At 39.4% G+C, this 12,742-nt stretch overlaps 1 protein-coding gene across 5 annotated transcripts in view; it reads right to left on the minus strand.

Moving 5' to 3' along the window:
- FBXL17 (F-box and leucine rich repeat protein 17) overlaps positions 1-12,742 on the minus strand; it is a 485,194-nt gene that overhangs the window by 98,539 nt on the left and 373,913 nt on the right. The window contains exon 8 of one of the 5 annotated variants that reach the window (XM_073344635.1): positions 8,711-8,961. The exons of the other annotated variants lie outside the window; for them this stretch is intronic. Coding sequence (XP_073200736.1) covers positions 8,876-8,961 — 86 coding nt within the window. The 3' untranslated portion in view covers positions 8,711-8,875. Of the gene's footprint in view, positions 1-8,710; positions 8,962-12,742 lie in introns of those variants that run through there. 5 annotated transcript variants of the gene reach the window in all.

Here is a 12,742-nt window from a genome sequence, read left to right on the forward strand (position 1 = left end):
AACTGGTGGCAACCCTACATGCTCTGCCAGCTCCTGGTCCTCTTCTCTTCCGAAGCTCCTGCTCCCATTTCCCTGCCAGTCATTCCTCTAAAAAGTCTCTACTGAGCATGTGTGAACAAATATTTTTCAGAGGTTATAACTTGGCAAAATTTGGGTACATTTTTACAAGGACAGCAAAAGGCACATCTATGACACCAAGGCAAATCTCCAATGCTAAATTGCAAGGTCCTGCTCCAAAGTATAGAGTGATGAGAGCTTCTCAGTGAAATGATTGTGATAATTTTTTAACATGGGCAAAATCATGTATTTCCCCTAATCTCATTCTCAGAAATGGCTGAAACTTGTTAGCTGAAACTTTCCAAAAGTTTAGCTGGAGGCAGACACCAGTCATGGAAAAATTCAGTTCAGACTAAGTTTGCTAAGTTATAAGAAAATGAAATAGGGTACTATAATGGAAAGTGTTGTGAAACCTTAACTATAGCATGGGTTACCTCTGCCACCTGTGATCAGGAAATATTAATAAACTCTAAGTACTCTCCAATATATGGGGAAATTCATTAACTACAAATCTAGTATATTATGCAAAATATCTCTTCATCAGTGAAAACAAAACACTATTTGTCAGTCAGTCATAGAATTTACGATTTGATCAATTACATTTGTGCTTTGAGAACTTAATTTGATTGTTTTAGTGAAACTAGTGTCTTCATGAAATCTGGACAATGTTGTTTCACCTTGTGTGAGACCCATTTCAAAGCATTACTAAACGCTCTATCTTCTAACAGGAGTAACTTCAGCCTAAAGCTATTATAGTACAATGTGACAGCAGTCTGCTTAGCAGATGAATGAAACTATCCTATTGATAAGGTCGCAATCGATCTGAGGCAGACCTTTTTAAATTTGCAAAATGTTGCAGCACTTTAGTGAGTGTTACCAACAGCCCTTCTCCATGAAAAATGCACGGAGAGAATGACAGAATATGAGCTGGGCCTTATTTATTCCAAATCCTATTCTTTCAATGCAACTATGCTTTTTTCCCTCTCTTCACATAATCTTTGCATCCTTGTTCCTAATTTCCCTCTAAACTAACCTCTACAAAGACCAGTTGTTTAGTCGCCACATGTACTAATTAAAAATCAATGTTCATGTGTGTCAAAAAAAAACACTAAACGCAGATGTACCCAAAAATAAAACTTCATCAGCCAATTATAATCACATCAAAATTAAAAAAGCAAATGAAAGGAGTACTCTAGTCTAAATGGCCTACATTTCAAGTCATCCAACAAATTTAAAAGGAAGGGAAGTGAGAGATCTCATGTAACTTGAAGAGAAAAGAGGATGTTCATCCTTAGGACCTTTCAGATAAAGAACTGTTCCTGGGAATTGCTGAGCATCTTCATCCCCCCCCCCCCCGACCGACTTCACTGCATTCAGCAGGATCTGAAGTGTCGAGACTGGTATGGTAATAGTGGTTACATAAAGACTGAAACACCTGGATAATTTAAGAAGGAATAAGGTATAAAAGAAAGGAAAGCTTGAATCTTTTAATGCAAATTGCACTCACTTTTTTCGTAGACTTCAGAAGAAGAATTCCCCCGAAACACTAAAGCTCCAGTTAAGTTGGTGCTTTTCAAGTTTCCTTTAAATTTTTTTAAATTTTTGAACACAGAAAGGAGAAGGATGAACATGACAATTGCCAAGGTCATGCGACATGATTTCTGACTGAACTCAACACAGTGATAGTGAGTAAACTGCACTTCAACACGTTAACTCATGTAAAGCTTTGATGCCAAGTATGTATTCTATAAAAGTAGAGAGTTAATTATTTACATGTTAAAGAGCAGCATCAACTTTAAATGTAACGTGTTTCTGCTGTCTTAATTACATTTGAAATAATCTCTTGCTGATGTTGAAACTTTTCAGTTTTGATTCCTTGGGTTTTATGAGTATAACATGTGACTGTTGTCAGTCTCAACTCAGAAAAGACTTCAGGCTGAGTAAATATGAAGTCTGAATTATCTCTCTCTCTTCCCGCTAGATGATGTGGTCAAATCAGGTCAAGTCCCTTACTTGTGCATCATTTGAAAGCTTACACTGCAATTAATGATCCTATAATATTTGGTCTCAGGCCAAACAAAAGCTCTAAATCTTAAAATACATAAACAGGTATACCAATACACAATTTAAGTTTATATATATATATATATATATATATATATATACACACACACACACACAGAGAGAGAGAGAGAGAGAGAGAGTCTGGCTTCCTCAAAAGCTAGACAGATTACACAAAGACTATTTGGTGACAGAACAGAATGTATTTATAGTAAAACTGAGTCTGTTTAAATAATTTTCCTTATTAAATGCAGGAAACTATGTTAATGCAACAATAAGGTCACAAAATTTAACTATGGCATATTAACTCACTCAGGCTATGTTGCAAACTCTATTTTACTGTATACTTTTAACAATATAAACAGCAACATACGTTTACTGCAAGATATATAATTAACAAAACTCTTTCTTGGAATAAAAAATACTACTTAGAAGCAACTTGACCTGATTAACATTACTGTAGAGCTTTCACTTTCCCATTTCCTTTTTAAAATTTTGTAAGCTCATTGCTTACACCTTGAGATTAGAATGAATCTTCCCCTCTGGACAAGTTATTCCATAAATGTCTATTTTGAAGATCTCTGCGCCTTCCTGTGAAGCATCTGGTACCAGTCACTGACAGAGGCATGGCACCAGAATTTGTTGGACCGCTGGTCTGATCTGGTATGACAATTCCTATATTTTTAATGATGCAATCTTAACATTTCATTAGCACTGTAGCATATTGTTTGAGCACAACAAAGGAAAAATGAAAAATACAGTAACATGCACACTTCTTGTACAACAAGATACATTTCTTATAAGTAGTCCCCTTCTGTTTCTATCAACACACTCCTTGAGCACTACCTATTAAAGGTGACATGTACAGAATTATTTTTAAAACTAGGCTTTGGGATTCTTTTTATTCTTTATGATGATGATGTATATACGTAATGCCTCATGAGCTTTTTTCTGCTAATTTTTTTACCTTGAAAATATCAGTAGTTAAAAGTTGTTCCTTGTATGGCTGGAGAACCTCTACAAGATCTCAAAACTCTTTGTTAGCTCTAACTTTTTGCTTGAATTTTTAACAAAGGATTCCTTTACCCAAAGTGTAAATTAATCACTGAAGTTGAATAGGTACTTTGTCAAATCCATCATGTAGAGTACAGCCATAGAATACTTAGTAAACACCTGGGCCTGATTCACCATTGCATTACTCCAGTGCTATACTGATGTGAAACCAGAGTAACACAGTGGTGAATCTGGCCCTGGATCTTATCTACCTACCAAAAGCATAAGAAAAATATTTTAGATATTATGTACTTAATTCTGGAGGGAAATAAACAATGTTCAAATAAGAGCAAACAGCCAAAGTGATAGCATTAAGAAGAGACGCTTCTGCATAAGCTGTTATGGGATAAGAGGAAAGTCCTCTCATGGATCAGTAACTGGTTAAAAGATAGGAAACAAAGGGTAAGAATAAATGGTAGGTTTTCAGAATGGAGAGAAGTAAATAGTGGTGTCCTCCCGAGGGGTCTGTACTGGGACCAATGCTGTTCAACATATTCATAAATGATCTGGAAAAAGAGATAAACAGTGAGGTGGCAAAATCTGTAGAGGATACAAAACTACTCAAGCTAGTTAAGTCAAAAGCAGACTGAGAAGAGTTACAAAGGGATCTCACAAAACTGGGTGACTGGACAACAAAATGACAGATGAAATTCAATGTTGATAAATGCAAAGTAATTCACATTGGAAATATAATCCCTACTATACCTATCAAACGGCGGGGTCTAAATTAGGTGTACAACTCAAGAAAGAGATCTTGGAGTGATTGTGGATAGTTCTCTGAAAACATCCAGAAGTAGCCAAAAAAGCTAACAGAATGTTGGGAATCATTAGGAAAGGGATAGATAAGAAGACAAAATATCATATTGCCTTTATATAAATCCGTGGTATGTCCACATCTTGAATACTGTGTGCAGATCTGGTCTCCCCATCTACAAAAAGATATATGGGAATTGGAAAAGGACAACAAAAATGATTGAGGATATGGAACAGTTTCCTTAGAAGGAGAGATTAATAAGACTGGGACTTTTCAGTTTGGAAAAGAGATGACTAAGGGGGGATACGATAGAATTGACTGGTGTGGAGAAAGTAAAGAAGGAAGTGTTATTTACCCCTTCACATAACACACAAACCAGGGATCACCAAATGAAATTAATAGGCAGCAGGTTTAAAATAAACAAAAGGAAGTATTAATTCACACAATGCACAGTCAACTTGTGGAACTCTTTCCCAGAGGATGTTGTGAAGGTGAGGATTATAACAGGGTTCAAAAAAGAACTAGATAAATACAAAGGCTATTAGTCAGGATGGGCAGGGATGGTGTCCCTAGCCTCTGTTTGCCAGAAGCTGGGAATGGGCGACGGGATGGTCACTTGATTACCTGTTCTGTTCATTCCCTCTGAAGCACCTGGCATTGGCTACTGTCGGAAGACCGGATACTGGGCTAGATGGAACATTGGTCTGACCAAGCATGGCCGTTCTTATGCATAGTGTGGAGAAATGTGCAGTTCTATATCCAAGCAATGTGAGCAAGATTGAGGAAGAGAGGACATGACAGAGTAGAGATGGTGAGCAGCCAAGGCTAAGTGCTTAACTGGAATACAGTGTATGTAAACTATGTGGGTAATAGCCATCTTTAGGTTTTTCAGTTACTCCTTCTACTGACCAAGAGCAGGCACTTAAAAATCAGAGCAGGGATAGCTATGATGATGGCCACCCACTGACAGACATGCTTCCAAAGATTCCCATGAAACATTAATGCTCACATCCAGCTGCTAAGACATGAGCCAGCAGTGGCTACTCCTTTCAACTTACTTCACCTTACTGAAACATAAACTGCCGTGTTCAGAAGCACTACTGGTGGCTCATTCCTGCTGTTACATAACTCCCATCAACACTCCTGCAGGATCAGGACATTATTACTACGTATAAAACAGAGGAAAAATAGGCAACAAGAAAGAAATGTGTGTGCCTTATACATATGTTTATAAGCTTTAGTGAGCTGTTTTTCTAGCTATCTGTGTATATTTGTAAACAAATACTGTAGATATAGAGTTCTGTATTGCACGCAATGGTATGTCTGATTAATCTATTTTCCTTGACTGTTGCAAAACATGAAGGAGTGGTACTATGAAGGTTCTGCTATTTTCACAAATCACAGTAGTGAAGCCGCAGTCTTTTATAATATGACTTGACTCTCAAGAAGGAATTAAAGCCTCTAAAATCAATAAATGAGTTTCAAAGTTCAAGAGCAGTAGCTGTAACAGTAAAATAAAATAACTCAAAAACTTTAGAGTATGGAAAATGGATCTTCAATGGAATTCCTGCTTCAACGTTAGGCACATACTTAAGTACCTTACTAAAACATGGGTATAGATGGAGACCCATGAAATCCCTGTTATATATATATTTTCATTTAATTTTTGGGGAATTTCTTATTTTGTTTTATTGTTTTTATCCACATGGGGGTGCAGGGGAAGAGAGGGTCCTGCCCCCCGGGGGGGGGGCAATGGGGGTTAGGTGGGATGCCTGGCAGGTGGAGTTTGCAGAGTGATCCTGCCCCACATTCACCCTGCAGCAGCTGCTCCTGTCCTGCCAGGTCACAATGCCACACATTCAAATTTGTCTCAGTTTCTCAGTTCCTCTCCCCCTCCCCTGCCCCTATCATGATGATGGAGGAGTGGCCAGGCCAAACCTGAGAGATGCTGCCACCCTATGTGCCAGGTTGCAATACCACTCACTCAAATTTGGCTCTGCCACCCTTTCTGGATCATGATGGGGGGTGGCTGAGCCAAATTTCAGTGGCATTGTGAGCTGGCAGGACAGGGTTTATGATGGCGAGGTGACAGGCCAAACTTGAGTGGTGCTGCAACCCCACATGGGAGATTACAACGCCGGGAGCAGGGAACTTGGCCCAGCCCTACAGCACAGGAGCAGCTGCTACAGGGTGACTTTTAAAATTTTATTCTGTTTTATAGGTTGTTTTTCATTTTTAATTTTCTGTTATTTTGTATTTGCAAAAGACACAGGTCTCTAGATATAGGCTCTGATTCAGCACTGCCTTGCAACACTGTAGCAGCACAAAGTAACCTTAAAGCTGGCCTAAGTGGCTATCTAAGTATTCCTTTGGCGTAGGAGAATCCCTGGGTGACAGAGCTTCTGTACCTGGCTCTTCACCACTCCCTCAGAACCCCAGGTACAAGGATATGTCAGGGAAGAGTGTGTTTGGAGCACACTGCTCTCCAGTAATCATAGAATCATAGAAATGTAGGGCTGGAAGGGACCTCAAGAAGTCATCAAGTCCAGCCCCCTGTGGTGTGGCAAGACCAAGTGAACCTAGATCATTTCTGACAAGTGTTTGTTCAACCTGTTTTTAAAAACCTCCAATGATGGGTATTCCACAACCTCCTTTGGAAGCCCATTTCAGAGCTTAACTACCCCTATAGTTAAAAGGTTTTTTTCTACTATCTAACCTAAATCTCCCTTGCTGCAGATTACACCCTTACACCACTACTTCTTGTCCTACCTTCAGTGGACATGGAAAACAATTGTATGCAGTGTAGTTGCAGTGGTGTCGGTCCCAGGATACTAGAGACACAAAATGGGGGGGCCATGGAGAACAACTGATTACTGTCCTCTTTATAACAACCCTTAACATATCTGAAGATTGTTATCAGATTCCATCTCAGTGTTCTTTTCTAAACATAAACATGCTCAGGGCTTTTTTTTAACCTTTCCTCATAGGTCAGGTTTTCTAAAACTTTTACATTTTTTATGCTCTGCTCTGGACTTTCGCCAGCTTTTCCACATCTTTCCTAAAATGTGGCACCCAGAATTTGACACAGCACACCAGCTGAGGCCTCACCACTGCTGAGAACAGCAGGACAGTTACCCCCTACATCTTACATTCAACACTCCTGTTAATACATCCCAGAATTATATTTAGCCTTTTTCAGAGCTGCATCATATTGTTGACTCATATTCAATTTGTGGTCCACTATAACCCCAGATCATTTTCATCAGTACTACAACCTAGCCAGTTATTCCCCATTTTGTAGTTGTGCATTTGATTCTTCCTTCTTAACTGAAGTATTTTGCACTTGTCTTTATTGAATTTCATCTTGTTGAATTCAGACCAACTCTTCAATTTGTTAAGGTCATTTTGAATTCTAATCCTGTCCTCCAAAGTGCTTGCAACCCCTCCTAACTTGATGTTATCTGCAAATTTTATACACAGTCTCCACTCCATTATCTAAGTCATTAATGAAAATATTGAACAGTACCAGATTTAGGACTAATCCCTGTGTGACCCCACTAGATACGTCCTCCCAATTTGACAGTGAACCATTAATAACTACTTTTAGAGTCTTTCAACCAGATGTGCACCCACCTTATATAAACGTCATCTACATCACATTTCCCTAGTTTGCTTATGAGAATGTCATGTGGACTGTGTCAAAAGCCTTATTAATATCAGGATATATCACATGTACTGCTTCTCCCCTAGCCAGTAACCCTGAATGAATTAAGCTGGTTTGGCATGATTTGTTCTTGACAAACCCATGCTTGCTATTCCTTATCCTCCAGATGCTCACCAACTGATGGTTTAATAATTTGTTCCAGTATCTTATCAAAGTTAGGCTGACTGGGCTATAATTCCCCAGTCCTCTTTCTTCCCCTTTTTAAAGATACTAAGTTTTCCCTTCTCCAGTTCTCCGAGACCTCACTCTCACTGGGAACTCAATAAGTTCTCAAAGATAATTGTTAACAGTTCTGATATTGCTTCAGCTAGTTCCTCAAATACCCTGGGATGAATGTCATCAGGCCCTACTGACTTGAATACATCTAATTTATCTAAATATTCTTTAACCTGTTCTTTTCGTATTTTGGCTGGAATTCCTTCCGCCTGGTTGTTAATATTACTTGTGTTAAGTAACTGGTCACCATTAATCCTTTTAGTGAAGACTGAAGCAAAGTTGGCATTAAACACCTCGGCTTTCTTGATGTTATCAGTCATTAACTCTCATTCCCTGATAGATAGAAGACCTACACTTTCCTTTATCTTCCTCTTGCTCCTAATATATTTTAAGAACCTCATCTTGTTGCCTTTTAGGTCCATTGCTAGGTGTTACTGATTTTGTGCCTTAGCCTTTCTGATTTTGTTCCTACATGCTTGTGCTATTCTTTTGTACTCCTCCTTAGCAATTTATCCATGTTTTCACTTTTTGTAGGATTCCTTTTTGATTTTCAGGTCATTAAAGAGTTCCTGATGGAGTCATACTGTATGTCAGATACTGCAACAGTCTGGGGTGCTGTTAGCCTGCAGGCAGCCTACGTTAATAAATCCCTTACACAACTCCAGGAATCCGGGAAGTGCAAAGCCACCTACGGTTTTTGCAGCCTGCCTTGTATGTCCACCCTTATCTTTAGATCATCCACCAGGCACAGCTCAGCCTTCATATCAGCCAAAAGGAACCAAGAGAGAATACTATGAAGTCCCAAGGTTGGAGCCTGTGGCCACACTTTGAAAAGGAAATATAAAAACCAATAAAGTGAGGTAGGGAGAACGTGTTTTGTCAAATCAGAAAGTAAAAGAATGGTGAGGGGGGGTTGGACCTTATCTCAAACCTTGTTTGAAATAAAGGTCTTTACATTGTTTATTTTCACAGCTTGTTCCTGGTTAAGTCAATTAAACACTTTAAAGTAATTATAGTGAAATTACTAAATAGAACAGTCTTACTTGTGTTGGTGTAGTTCCGATATTGTACACAGCTTCTCCTTTTAAAAATCTGTCTTCAGTAAAAAACATGGAAAAGTTTGATTAATAAGGAAAGAAGAGAGACCCCTCTCATAACCACGATGAGCCAATGGGAGGGCAGGATACCAGGAACCCTTTAGCAATTGGTTATTTGACACTTATCTGTTAGTGCTGTCAATTCTACCAACTGAGCACCTTATTTCAGGAAGATTACTGAGAAAATCATGGCATGACAGTTCAGGTGCCATTTGGAGTCCTCAGATTTTCCTGATTTCTTTCAGTCAGGTTTTGGCCTAGGTATTGCAGAGACTGAGCCTTGTTGGTTCACTTCCTAGCCTCTTCCTAGTGATGAACAATGGTCAGGTGTCCATCTGTCAAGTCTTAGGATATGTTTTCACTGCAGAGTTAACTCAGGCTCCTATTCTGTAGTCACCTCTAAATTCCCTCCCACCTACTCACAAAAGCTTCTTACTAGAGTTTGGAGGTGCTTTAATCCCAAGTTAGCTGACCCAGAGGTGGTACAGGTGAGAGTTGGAGTGCCACTTTCACAAAGGGCTTAGCTACACTTGCAAGTTAGAGCGCATTAAAGCAGCCCCGGGAGCCCTAATTCCCGATGCGTCCACACTGGCAAGGCACATAGAGCACCTGGACCCTGAACTGGAGCGCTCCTGGTAATCCACCTCCACAAGAAGCATAATGCTTGCTGTGCTCCGGCTGAAATGCCCAGGTGTCAAGTCAAGTGGCCACTCTTCTCATTGTTTTGGAATTGGCTGTAGGAATGCGGATATCCCCCTTCAAAGCTCCATTTCTGACAGCCGGCATGCTTATCTGCTCCGGGACAAAACAAACCATTAGTATGGAATGCTGTTGTTGTGAGTGTGTGTGTGAGAGAGAGAGGGTCTGCTGCTGTCTGAACTTACAAGACAGCATGCTGACACTCTCTCTCAGTCCCCTCAAAACACACTGTCTCACCCTCCACATACACACAACACACTCCCTGTCACACTCCACCTCCCGCCCATTTGAAAAGTACGTTGCAGCCACTTGCATGCTGGGATAGCTACCACAATGCACTGCTCTTTGTGGTATTGCAAGAGCTGCTAATGTGGCCAAGCCAGTGTGCTTGAATCTGACAGTGTAAACACACGGCAGCATTTTCCCTGCTGCGGTCTCTGAAGGCTGGTTTAACTCCCAGCACTCTACATTTGCAAGTGTAGCCATGCCCTTAGGCTGGTAATCCACCCACTTTCGTATGAGGACACAGACCAAATGGCTTCAAGCTGACAGTCCTCTAATGCCTTCCCACAATTCTTCCTGTGTGCCCAGAAGGACAGATAAATTCTGTCACAAGTCACAGGGAAAGAATTAGAGCAGCTCAGCTTAGTGCAGCACAAAGAACCATGGAATATGCCCCCCAGAAGTCCTAGTGACACACACAGGTAACCGCAGCACCAGTGAGCACACAGTAACTTGTGTACAGCTTTGGTGTATAGCTTCTCATACCCTAGGTAGACTCACCCGGGTGCCAATCACTCTACATTTATCATACTCATAGATATCACTGATGGAAAGGTTTTGTTGACTCCTCTGTGGACCCTGGCAGGAACAGGTGATATTGTTAGAATGGTTTGTCAGAGAAGTACTAATACAATGTTTGTGATCAATTATTGACCTGCCTCTAGGAATTTCTCTTGTGGAGTTCACATTGTGTCACTCTTCCTGTTCAATATGTATATGAAGTCACTGAAGGGAACAGCATGATGATTTGGGTTGCAGTGCCCAAATACTTGGATAAAACTCAGCTTTATGTCATACATTCATCAGATCTGTGTGGTGAACTGTCCGTGCTTTCCCAGATTTAGTTGAGTTAGAGGTTGGATGATGGCAAGTTATCTGAATCTGGATGAGGAGATGTATTGCTTGTAAGCTGGAGACGGAGTTTTAGGGTATGTTAAAGGTGATGCCTACAGCTTACTACTGAGGCAATTTCTCCACCCCTTGCCTAAAAGGTTCACAATTTGTGACTACTAGATAACTAACTTTTACTACTGACAAACTGGGTTTTTTTCCCAACTCTCTGAGGTTCATGAATTGCATTACTGGTGTCTTGACATCATATTTCTTGTATTTTCACATATGCATATAATGTTCGAACATTAATAACTTAATAAAGATTTTTAAAAAATTTAAAATAATTGTGTACAGTAGTTTTACATATGTCATAAAAACAAACTGAAGAATTTAAAAAATGCTTGGAAAAGTTTGCAAATATGTCTAAAAAATGAATACTAAAAATAAGCAATGCTAGTTCTATCATAATGAAAAATATAAAACACTGACAAAAATAAAAAACAATTCACTAATCACAGGAATTGCCCCAGGCATCAAAATCTCCCTTTTCAAAATGTGTATCAGTAAACTAAGAAACATAAATATAAGGTTTAGCTGTAGCTTTTGTTTTCCTCCACTGATTTCTAGATGCCAGTTAACTATTTATTTACAGCATAGTATATTGTTGCTCTGCCCCATATCCGTTCATTTCAAGCAAGTTAGTAACTGTGACCCAAACCCCCGCAATTTACATAGAAAGAAGGCACCATTCCTTCTACCCAACCAAAATCAAGCAGACAAAAGCTTTAAAAACTCGTAATCTCTTTTTATGTGGATTTGGTCAGGGGTGACTGGTTAATTGGGGGAACACATGAAAGCACCTCAAAATCCAATTAGCACTTCAGTACAATTAAATAGTGGAGGCTTTGCTATTCTGCACAGACATGGCTTTGATCTTGCAGTGAAAAGTGTCCTTCCTTAAAGCTGCTGTTTTGATTTTTCTGCAGTAATTAGTGCTAATTGTAAACTCATGCCTGACCTGCTATAAACAGAGTGTTTTGCTGCATTTGACACAATGACCTTAAATCAATGTTCTCTTTTGTCTACATTGTTTTTGCTTATTATAGGCCTAGCTACTTTTCTCATTATTAGAAGCACAATATGTAGGAACATACTAAAGTTAGACTAAACAAATTATATGAGTTTAAGAGCTTGTGTGGCTCTTTTTACCCAGGTTTCTGAAACTTTGTTTCCATAGAAGAAGGGAAGGGAATTTAACGTAAGCAATACATTGTAGGGCTGCCTCCCCAGAACAAGAATAGACTAATTTGGCCTCAGGCCAAGGCTTTTCCTACATTTACAGAGTCTCCCCAGAGGATGTACTGATTTAACACATCCCATCTGCTTTGGCTTCCCTTCCTTCCAGCTAGCACTTCCTACTTTTAGAAATTCACTAGCTGGGTTGTATCACCTCTGTCTTTATCAGAGAAAAGGTTGTGACTGCCTTCTCTCTGCCACAATGTCCCCTCCAGTGGACTTTCCTTGTCCATAGGTTACACTAGCAAAAGAAGACCCAACACAGGGCTGGAACTAGCCCAAACAATATAATCAGCTGCAGTAAAGTCTACTGCAAAGAACAAGTGCCATAGGAGAATTATTTGAAATATTTTTTTAAATTCTCAATTAACAAAAGTATACATTCTGCGTATGGGATGTTCTGAATAAAATGGACTAAATCATATATATATATATATATGAAACAATACCGTTCTCTTAAATAAAGCCTATTACGGGACCATAGCTCTTAACAGAATACGTTTTGGTCTCAAAGCTACTTTTTTTCCTACATATTTCCCTATATGCCCTCAAATTTCTCTTCATTTGAGAAATATTATTGGTTCTACTGGTTTTAAATATAAGGAACATCTCACACTGGTAGAATCTTTCAAAACAGAAGAAACTTTTGAAGTGCAACCACTGTAAAAG

The sequence above is a fragment of the Lepidochelys kempii genome, chromosome 5 (assembly GCF_965140265.1).
Source record: "Lepidochelys kempii isolate rLepKem1 chromosome 5, rLepKem1.hap2, whole genome shotgun sequence".
NCBI lineage: Eukaryota > Metazoa > Chordata > Testudines > Cheloniidae > Lepidochelys > Lepidochelys kempii.